This window comes from Lipotes vexillifer, unplaced genomic scaffold (assembly GCF_000442215.2).
Source record: "Lipotes vexillifer unplaced genomic scaffold, Lipotes_vexillifer_v1.1 scaffold1261, whole genome shotgun sequence".
NCBI lineage: Eukaryota > Metazoa > Chordata > Mammalia > Artiodactyla > Lipotidae > Lipotes > Lipotes vexillifer.
In genome coordinates this window covers 1,620,052-1,631,103 of record NW_006796548.1, presented here as the reverse complement: position 1 = coordinate 1,631,103, position 11,052 = coordinate 1,620,052, and the positions used below count along the sequence as shown (strand labels likewise).

The window sequence follows — 11,052 nt, the reverse complement described above, 5'->3', positions numbered from 1 at the left end:
TTCCCTACAAGGATGTGTCGGAACACTGTGCTTAAGGAGGGAGGTGAGGAGGCCTGAAGCTAGGGCAGTTTGGGGCTCTTTAGTAGAAGTATGTGAAAATCCGTCTGGTGGCCCTCACCTCTGGCAAGTTCCTGTGCAGTTAAAAGGGCTTTTCAACCAGGGCAGTATGAAGGGTGGGCGTTCAAAGCTATCTTTGTCTTCCATAGGGTTCAAGTCTTCCTGTGACCCTAGAGTAAGTCAAGAAGTGACTTATAGGGACCATGCTGGACAGAGGTATTCCATTAAGTCTTGCTCCCATCAAATTTCTCTTATCTCTCTCTTACAGAAATTACTAACTAAATACCTACTGATATTGGTTGCTTAAATGGAACTGTTTCTTATGATAGGCGAGGCTGAAATGAAGTGCCTTTAACCTTTTTTCCTGGCCCTACAAGTGGGAGAAGCCCCTACTGGAATCACAGGCAGAGGGTTTCAGGAAAAAGCCCTCAATAAGGATACAACCTAATCAGAACACTTTAAGAAAGATCTTTTATATAAATTATCTCTTGTGATCTTTACTTGAGAAGTAGGCACAGGAGGAATTATCCCATTTTATAGGTGAAGAAACTGAGGCCTGGAGAGAAGGAAAGAGACCTGTCCAAGACCATAGGGCTAGGGTGCCAGAGTCAAGACTAGAAATCAGATTTGCTCAAGCCAGTTCCTCTGGAGAGCTTGCTTTGCAAACCCATCCTTGGTGGAACAAATATCCACATGCAGACGACTCAATACCTGTATGCAAAAGTCCTTGCCTCTCACTCCCAGCCTGGGGGCCCGCTTGGGGTCCAAGCCTAGCCAGGCTGGGACTCAAGAGTATCCTCCTCTGGGTGGCTGGGGCAGCTCTAAAAGCCCTCCTGCTCCTGCCACGCACAGAGACCAAGCTGCCCTTCTCTCCACCCATCCAACCCTGCCCATCCTTCACAACCCAATACCAGAAGCACTTCCTGCCTAGAGTTCTCCCTGACTGCTCCAGATCCCTGGAACTTCTCCTTTCAAAGAAGGACCTCAACACAATAAAAATAGTGAGAAGGCTGCCATTTACTAAGTACCCACCTTGTGCCAGGCATACTGACACCAAGAGGCAGGTACTCTTATCATCCCCATTTTACTACTGAGGAAACTGAAGTTCAGAGAGGTGGAGTGACTTGGTCAAGGTCACACAGCAAGTAAGCAGAGAGCTGAGATTCCCACTCTAATCTGCCTGACTCCAAAGTCCAGCTCACCAGTCCCTTAGCTGTTCAGGGGGAAGGACAAAGCATGCTGACTGTAGGATTGTGAATATGTCCTCTCTTAGGATGGCACAGCACCCACTGCCCATCCACCCAGCAGCCTCAGACCTGTCCCTCCCTTGCTGTTGTCCACTGGGGAAAACGTGAAGGGGTCTGAGCTGAAAAGCCAGGGTGAGGAGGCTCCAGGGCTGAGGGGAAGAGAAGCTGGGGAGCTGCCTTAGAGAGGCCTGGGAATTGGATACATCTGTCTCGTCCAACTTGGCATCCCCAGCACCCAGACCCAGAAGGTGATCAACAACATGAGTTGTGTGACAGAATGAATAAATGAAGAAATAAATAATCAGAATTATTTTAAAGACAGTCCCACACAGTTATCTAGCACTGTTGACAGTGTACAAAGCCCTCAGTATCCAGCAGTATTCTCACCGGGGCCCCAGAAAGCAGGGAAAATCTTCACCCCCATTTCACAGAGGAAGAAGGTAGGGCACCAGGAGGGAAGCACTCGCTCCTGGCCACACGGATGGGGAAACAGGAGGGAGCGCTGTGCTGCAGTGTTGGGCATCGGCTCTCTGAGCCTCCGTTTTCCTCATCTGTAAAATGGGATTGAAACAGGCCACTCTGCTTCATTCCTGCCCTGGGGCAGGATTCTGCCCACTGCACCCGACTGTTCCTCAGACAGTTCTGGGGGAACTGTCCTCTCCTCCTCTTCAGTTCAATGCCAAGTCAAGGCTTCCCCAAACTCCACCCTGGTCAGCGAGGTACAGGGTCCCATAGCCGGGATAGAGCATCCTCTCTGCCACTTATCAGGCCCCTGGTCAGCCAGGGACCACCCCTAACCCTGGTTGGAGAAGCAGGCACACAGAGGGGAAGGGTCTGCCCTGGGTCACGTAATCTAATCCGCACAGCCTCTGCTTCATTTCTCTGTGTCCTTCTCTGGCTGGGCTTAAGTTACTTAATGATTTGGTCAGTGACCCAGGTACTCGTGTACATCTACCCTGTGTCAGCGCAGGGAAGGCAGGTGGGGGCAGGGGGGGAGCGTCTGCTGAGCCCTCACTGAGTGTCAGGCACACCGCCAGGTGTGCATCAAGAGCATCTCATGTGAGCCCCCCAACAAGCCTTCTAGGTAGGTGTGCACCTGTGCAGCCCTGGGACCCACGTGACAGGGTGGCCGGGGCCAGACTAAGCCACGCACACCTTGTGTTGAGGGAGAGGTTTTAAGCAGGAGAGAGACTGGTCAGTGTCTATTTAGGACAGATGGACAAGGCAGAAGGGCATCCAGGCAGAGGCAATAGTTTGAGCAGACATGGAGGTATGAAAGTACAAGGCAGGTTCTGGACAGTGGGCAGCCACCCACTGACACCAAAGAGAGCTGGAGAGTGGTGAGAGACTGAGGCCAGCCAGCAGGGCCTTGAATGCTGCTGGTGAGGAGGCATCAGGCAGTGTGCAAGCTGGGGAGCCTGAAGCTTGGAGGACCGAGGTTAGAGGGAGGAGCCTGAGGACAGCGCCTAGGGCAGAGGAGCCAGGCCGGCTGGGCTGAGTGTCCACGCTGGACAGGCAGAGGAGACATGCTGGAGGCTGGGGAGGCCATGCAGACTGGGCTTCATGGCCCAGACAGAAGCCAAGACTGTGCTTTGAGCCTCAAGACTCACAGCCCTGATCCTTGCAGTAGGGCGAGCAAGCTGTCATTTTGTTTTTCTTGCTCTAAAAGGTGACAAAAGTTGGATGGGTCAATGAATGAAACACCTCCTAGAGCCGCCCACCCACCCATCTGCCCATCCATTCGTTCTGGATACATCCTCTGGGCCAAACTGGGGAGCGGTGCTGGGGAACCGAAGGCAAAGAGAAGAGCCCTGCCCTCTGGGAGCCCTGAGCTAAGGAAGGAAGCAGACACATGACCCACAAGCTTCTGCAAAAAAAGAACTTTTGCCTGTGAGGCCTGCCACATGCCACCAGGGACCTCCATGCAGTCAAAGCCGAAGGGCTACCTTCCAGTCCTGTCCTTCAGGGCCTCCCGGCCACCTGGGCCCTTTGAGAAGATCTGTGCACCGTGAGCCCTGGGTTCCTCATCTTCTCAGTCTCCTTCCCAGCTCCCACCCCACACAGCCTGGGCTCCTCAGGGTGGGGGGGCGCTCCTCTCTTCCATTAGCCTCAGTCCTTGGGTGGCCCATCCACTCTAGGACTTTAAATACCAGCCAACCCCCCAGTCTCCACCCCCAGACCAGGCTGCCCCCTGGAGCTCCAGGCCCACCTTCCAGTTACCTCCCTGACCACTCATGGGCTGCTCAGACTCAGCAGGCCTGAGCTGGACTTCGTCTCCCCCTAGGATATGTACTTCTCTAGTGATCCCCTCTGACCAGGGCATTGCCATCTGCCCAGATGCTCCTGCCACGGACACTCATCCACAGCACGTCCCCTCCCTCCCCTCCCAGCTCAGATACACCAGCAGCCACGTCTTGGGTTTCCATTTCCAAACTCTCTCTCAAATCCACTCCATCATCTTCACAAGTCCTAGCTACTATCCCCTCACCTGGACCACGGAACAACCTGCTTTATTTGGAGCCCAGTGCACCCAGGTTCAAATCTTGGCTCCAAAACACCAGCTGTGTGATCTTGGGCAAGTCACTTGCTCTTGCCCCCCAAGTCAGGCATGAGCAGCCCAGAGCACAGGATGGAAAGAAAGGATCAGGTAGGACTTCCCAATGGAGGTGATACGTGCTTTAGGTCTTAAAGGATGAGTGGGAGTTAGCCGGGCAAAGAAGGAGTGGGGAGCATTCCTGGCAAAAGCAGCAGACTGCGCAAAGGCCCAGGGGTGAGAAGCAACACAGTGCGTGAGGCGAGCTAAAGTGATCAGTGTAGACCGGGAGACAGGACATGAGGCTTGAGCCAACGGCCAGGGTCAGACCTAGAAAGGCGGTTCCAGAATCTGAGGCCTGGAGTCTGGACTTCAAGCAGTAGGTGACGGCACAGAATCTGTGGTTTAGAAAGGCCCCTCTGACTGCTGAGTGTAGGCGGGCCTGGAGAAACCAGGAGAGGAGGCAGTGAGAGGGAACTGGTCGAAGGCCCCCAGGGAATGGAACGGAGATGAGAGGCGGGGACTACCCTGGGCCAGGGAAAAGGGTGACCAAGGAGTTAGAGCTGGTTAGAGCTGGAGGCCAAGGAAGCATGCAGGTTGCCCTCCAAGGTGTGGCCCAGGAGGTCCTCTGGACACTGACGCAGACAGAGTCACAGGAACATGCAGACAGACAGCACCAAACTCCGACAGGCCAGATCTGTGATCCCAAACATGGACAGATGGGGACATGGCAACTCCCATGGGCAGGACCCCACAGCCACCAGGACAGAGTCACAGGTGGATGCTATTACAGGAGGGTGAGCACACACAGCCCCCAGGCAGACCCGGAAGGAGGCAGTGAGGGGCACTCAGGGAAGTTGGGATGAACACAATTGCCTTATTCCCCCAAAGAACAAACCCCTCATTGACAGATTTCAACCTGGAATCACAGGCTCCTTACCTAGAGTGTCCTTTCCCACTTGGTGAACTTCTACTCATCCTTCAAGACCCAGCTCAAGTGTTCCCTCTTCTACGGAGCTTTCCCTGAACCCCCAGTCAGTCACTTCCTCTGTGTTCCCAACAGCACCTTGTATATGGGAATAACAATAACAATAATAATAATAAATGGCAGCTACCATTGGTTTCAGCACCTACTACTTGCCAGGCACTATGCTGAGTATGTTACACACATCATGTCACTGAATTTTTCCAATGGCCCTGTGAGATGTACATTTAACAGAAGAGGAAACTGCAGCTCAGAGAGGTTGACCAACTTGCCCAAAGTCACACAGCTAGCAAGTGATGGAGTTAGATCTGGTGAAGCACTACAGGGCTGATCACACCCTGGTGCGGTCATGTTTCCCTGGGTGACTTCCCCACCAGACTGTGAGGTCTTCACAGGGAGAAGTGGTGCTCGTTCACCTCTGCCATTCCAGCATCTAGTCCAAGGGGGTCTCAGAAACTCTTTGTAGAATGAAAAAGCACAATAATACCGACTACCTTTTCCCGAACACCTAAAATAGGCCAGGAACGGTAGCAGGGCATTTTACAGCCATTATTTTATTGTTGCAATAGACCCATTATACATATGAGGAAACTGAGGTCCAGAGAGGTTAAGTAACTTGCCCGAGGTCACAGAACTGAGTCTGGATTGGAAACCAGTTCTATCCATCACCCTTTCCCAGGACAGTGGCCTCTGAGGCCAGCATAGCAAGCTCCACAAAGGGGCAGAAGGGGCAGGGGCACTGAGGAAGGGGCACACCAGGTGCCAGGCCCTGCCACCTGGGGAGGTTCAGGCCTAGACAAACAGACACAAACGAAAATGGACAGCCCAAGGGGCAATGTGACTAACCTTGCCCGCTGCAGGACAGCAACTTTTGTCCCACCTACCCCATCCCCAGACCAGCCCAGAGACATTAAAAAATGCGATCTGCCCAGACCCCATGGCCACAGGGGAACTAGCTCCCAACAAAGCAAATGGGAGAGAGCAGGACCCAAAACCGTCCGGATACTATGATTACAAGGAGGCAAAAATAAAAACCTGCGTCAGAAAAAGCTGCAGGGAACCACGCCCAGAGGGAGGCTGGGAGCGCTAGGGGAGGCGGCTGGAGCCGATCTGGTTTTTTGCCTTCGTTTCTCTAATTTCCAGATACTCTGCAATGTTGTTGTTGCTTTTATAATGAAAACAATAAATTTATTCTTAAAAAAAGAGAAAGAAAGTGGTTGGTAGCCAAGGGGGCGGGGGTAACAGATGGAGGGTCTGGAGGCAGGGAGGAGCAGGGGGGATCAGGGTCAGGGATGGTGGGCACTCAACTGACCGTCACATGCCAGGCCCTGCACAGGCCCCATCCTCCAGGCACACATGATCTGGTGGGTCATGGCAGATGTCCGCAAGGGCTGTCTGGCTGAGGTGAAATTCCATTGGCACTTTGAAGCCGGTCAGGGTTCCACAGGGATTATCTCCACACCTTCCCTGCCCTGGTCCGGGCCCCTTTCTGCTCTGGCCTCAGCTATTCCAAGAGCCTCCTCCCAGGGTCCCTCACCTCTACCCACACGACCCATTCCATTCTCCTGCTGCAGTCACTCTGATATTTCTAAAATACAAATCAGATCACAACATTCCCCTACTGAAAACCTTTGATGGCTCCCTCCTTCCCTCCAGACAAGGTCTGGATTCCTTAGGCCTTCCATGCCTGGCCCTTGCCGACCTCTTTGGCCTCAGTGGTTATTTCTGCCTTCCACTCTGCCCAGCCAGACCGAGCGCTCCCCTACTGCTCCACTTCCCTTCTCACTTCCTCACCTCTCCCTGGAACCCTCTGCCCTCCCCATTTCACTGGTTAACTACAACTTATTCCTCAGGCCCCAGTTTACAGGCCACTTCCTCCTGGAAGCCTTCCAGGACTGCTAGGCTATGTTGGGTGCCTCTCCTCTCTGCTCCCTTTGTGCCCTGCATGTTCATCATCAGACCCTTAGCAGTCCATTTTCTGCCTGTTTTCTTGTCCATGCCCTCTGTCAGGGCACAATCAAGGCTGAGTCATTTACCTTTAAGCCAAAAAGTACCTGATAAATGTTTGAATGAATGAATAGTCTAGGTAGAGGGAAGTGAAAGTGTCATGGCCTAGATAGAGGAAAGTCCCCTCCCCCTCCTCTGAGTCCCCTCCCACCACTCTGGCACTATGTTGTCCCCTGTGTTATATTCTTCCCTATTTTCTGTATCTAAGCCCTATCTTCTTAATTGATCTGAGATGAGGCTGTGTGCTATAGAGACTAGCAGACCAAAAAAGTTGTTAACAGCTAATAAACACAGAAAATGGTTCTGCTTCCCATTTTCTTCCCAATAAGAAAATGATAATACTCAATGCTGGTGAGGGTATGGTGAAATGGCACTCACATGCATTATTTCTGAGAGTGTAAACTGGAACAAACATTTCCGAAAACAATCTGGCAATAACGTGTTATGAGCTCTATAAAAATTTTCAGACTTCCTGGACTAGCGATCCTATTCTTGGTCATCTGTCCCTAGGAAATACCCCAAATATAGACAAAGTTTTATGCACAAAGCTGTTTGCTTCAGTGGTTTTTTTACAGTAGCAAAAACCTGGAACAGCCAAAATTTTAAACAATAGGGGGATGGCTCTGTAAATCATGTTACACAGTGATAGTCTACAGTCGTTGATAACAGCCAATGTTTACTGGCATTGCAATGACTCATTTAACATTCATATCAACCTTACGAGGAACTGAGGCACAGAGAAATTAGGTAACTTGCCCAAAGTCAAGCAGTGTGTATATGATTTGAACTCAGAAAGTCGGGCTCCGGAGCCCATGTTTTCCACCCTGACACCACATCCATTAAAAAGAGGGATTAAAACCACCCTGCAGTCATTTAGGAAACACTCATGATACAACATTAGTTGGAGGGGAAAGGAAGAGTTTAAAATTATTTGTATAGATAGAGCAATGACATCTATCTAAAAACCGGGTGCTGAGGGAAAAGACAGGAAGGAAACACCAAAATGCTAGCAGTGGTGTGTTTCGGGCTCAGGGTGGGGACAGAAATGGGGGTGGGTTTTGGTTTATTTCATTTCCCTATTCTCCGACTTTTCTGAAGCGTGGCTACTTGACTTTTTAAGGAAAATTTTAATAAAACTAAAGGTTCGGCCAGCTTTGGCCAAGAGAGGCACCCCAGCCTCTGCCTACGGCCCCACTGGAATCCTGGCCTCAGGCCCTGCAGGTTTACCCAGGAGGAGAGAGAGGCTCAGAGAGAGTCAGGGGCTTGCTCAAAGTCCCACAGTGAGCCTCGAGCCCTACCCCAGACCCCAGCCAGGAGTGCAGTCAGAGGGGGACTCCCCTGCCTATGTGGGGACTTGGGGAGCCAAAGCCAAACAAAGGAAAGCCTGCCCACTCACTAACTCTCCTGCTTAAAATCCCTATTGGGTTGCCATAACTTTTGGGGTGTAGTTCAAACTCCCCAGGGTGGCCCAGGGCCTTTGCTAAGGAGGCCTTGCTGGCCACATGCATCTCTCCCTCCAGCCTCACTAAACTACCTGCAGGTTCCCAAAACAAGTTGCTCTCATGCCACCGTGCCTTTCTTTGCACAGGCTATGCCCTTCCACGTGGGGGACCATCATCCAGTTGGAACCTTGTCAGATGCCCATCGGCCGTAAGTTAGCTGAGGTGTCGCTGCCTAGAGGAAACCTTCCTGATTGCCAGCCCCATCCTTGGCTACATTTGCAACCTCTCCCCTGAGCTCCCACAGCCTCCTGGGCTCCCCTTACCTAAGCACGCATCCCCCTACCCTAGAATAGCCTGATAACTTATCTGTCCAATCCCCCAGGTGTCAGTGAGATCAGGGCTTGGTTACAACCCTATATCCAGACTCAGTGGCACAGCTCACTCAGCTCTTCCTTCAGGTCTCAGCTGAAGGTCACTCTCTGACCCTCTCCTGTTACACACGCCTGTGGCCCCCTGCATTCCCCCAACCCCACCTCTGTATCATGCCTCTAAACACTGCCTCCAGCCATGACCCTCAAGGACAGGGCCACTGCTGCAGCCCCAGAGCCTAGCACCGGCCACGTAGTAGGTGCTCAAGTGCCCAGTTCACCCTAGCTGCTCGATAATGTTCACTGAGGGAACCCATGGGAGGAGGGGGTCTGTCCATGCGGGTCTTGAAGATGGGGGAGTCTGCCAGGAGAGCAAGAGGGTAGAGAGAGAGCAGAGGGGCATGTGTGCAAAGACATGGAAAGCTGCTAGCTTCCTAGGACAGAAAAGCTTTCTCAAAAATGTCCCCTGCCCCAGGGAGGGGCAACAAGGTACTGCTGGGGTATGGCTGAGCTAGGGGTGGGGGTGCTCCTGGGAAGATGAGCTCATCCCATTGAGGGATGAACAAAGACTGCATGAAGGTGGGAGGGACTTAACTGATGGCAGGAAGGGGAGATGTCAAGAGAGAGATGCCAGGGAAGGGCAGGCCGGGTGGGGAAAAAATGCACGTGCAAAGGCCCCGAGGCAGGAAAGCATGTGGACTCGTGTTTTGTCTGGTGTGGGCCCAGTGCAGGAATTCACAGGGGAAGGAGGGAAAAGTTGCTGGGGCAGTTCATAAAGGGCCAGAGTTCCAGGAGAAAGCACTTGGATGAAAGGCCATGTGGGGCCATGTTCAGGAGTCCCTGAGCCAGGAAAGGCCATGGTCAAGGTTTTCAACAGACAGGTCATCAGGGCCCCAGAAGGATGGCCTGGAAGGGACAAGCAGGAGATGGTCTAGGAGAGGAAAGCTGAGGTTTCCCACCTTCCCAGCGCTTTGAGACCCCATGTGCTCAGTTTTCCTCCCATGACCCCTCTGCCCTCCATGTGGCCCCAACTCCACACAGCCAGAGCCCTGAGTCCCAGCTGCTGCCCCCCACCCCACCCCCAGGACCCAAGCCAGCCTCGGAAACTTGTTCCTGGGAACTTCCTGTGAGGAACTAGGCTCCTGAGGGTCCTGGATCCAATTAGGCTGGCTTTCCACAGCCCTGCAGGGCTGCGAAGGGCCATTTTCATTGTGATGACGGGGCTGATCAGAGTGTGAGGGGGCTGCTGTGTGCACCCTGGTCAATGGGAGCTGGGATGGTGTCCCTTCCCCTCCTTGTCCCTCCCCTCTCCTACCACCAGCCACTCAGAGACACCCAGGGAGGTGACCCTCTCTGGGAGCCCCAGTGCGCTCACCAGGGAACGGGCCATGACCGCCTTCTCAAGGCTGAGAGGACATTCTGCAGGCTTTGAACACATGCCCTTCTCTGCCTCCATTTCCCCTTGGGTCCCCCAGCTCCCATCCCCACAGGGAACTCCTGCCAGGGTGAAATGACAATAATAATAAATCACTGAGCACTTCCTCCATATCAGGCACTATTAGGTGCCTTTACAAGTATTTCTCACTCAGGCTCCTAACGACCCTGTGAGGTGGATACTGTGAACATTTCGAAATATAACACACATTCAGAAAGATGCCTGGAACAAAAATAAGCAGCTCAATGACTTACTACCAAGCACACATCCACGGGGCCCAAAAGCCCCCACCCGTGTCCCTTCTCGATTGCGGTCCTCGCATCCCCCAAAGGTCCCACCCTGCTGGCTTCCAGGGCAATCTCTCCCTTGCTTGGGGTCAGGAATGAGGCTCAGAGAAGATGTAACCTGCCCAAGGTCGTGCGGCTGGTGAGGGCAGGAGTTGGACGCCTCTGCCATCTGCTCGCTGTGTGACCTTTCGCAAGTCCATTTCCTCTCTGGGCCTGTGTTCCTTCCTCTATAAAACAAAGAGATTCAACTAAATCACAGCCTGGATTCTTGGACCCTCTGAGGGGCGATGTAGCCACTGACGGGTTAAAAGTAAAGATTCTGGAACAAGACAACCTGGGTCAAAGCCCCAGAGATTGTTACCAAACTGGGATGATAAAGGTATGGCCTCAGTGTCTTTGTGAGGATTCGATGAGTGAATACGTTACAAGTCTTTAGAACAGTGCCTGGTACACAGTAAGGATTCAGTGTTGGTCGTTGCTGTTTTGTCATTAGGTTCTCCGAGGCACCCGGGAGACTTTCCCAACATTTCAAAGACCCACATGGAAATGTGACCAACCAGAGACATCACATGGGCTGGGGGGCAGTGGATGCAGCAGCTCGGGGAGCCCTTCAGACCCCACAGGGGCTGCTTGGCAGACCACTGGAGAGCCAAGTCTGGGATTACGCAAAGCAAGAGAGCCAGCTGCTGAA

General features: G+C 52.7%; 1 protein-coding gene across 1 annotated transcript in view; it reads right to left on the bottom strand.

Moving 5' to 3' along the window:
- Nucleotides 1-11,052, bottom strand: part of ZNF362 (zinc finger protein 362) — a 38,601-nt gene that overhangs the window by 19,937 nt on the left and 7,612 nt on the right. Inside the window, exon 2 of the mRNA XM_007468702.1 lies at nt 4,778-4,903. Within this exon, the coding sequence (XP_007468764.1) occupies nt 4,778-4,815 (38 nt within the window). The 5' untranslated portion in view covers nt 4,816-4,903. The remainder of the gene's footprint in view (nt 1-4,777; nt 4,904-11,052) is intronic.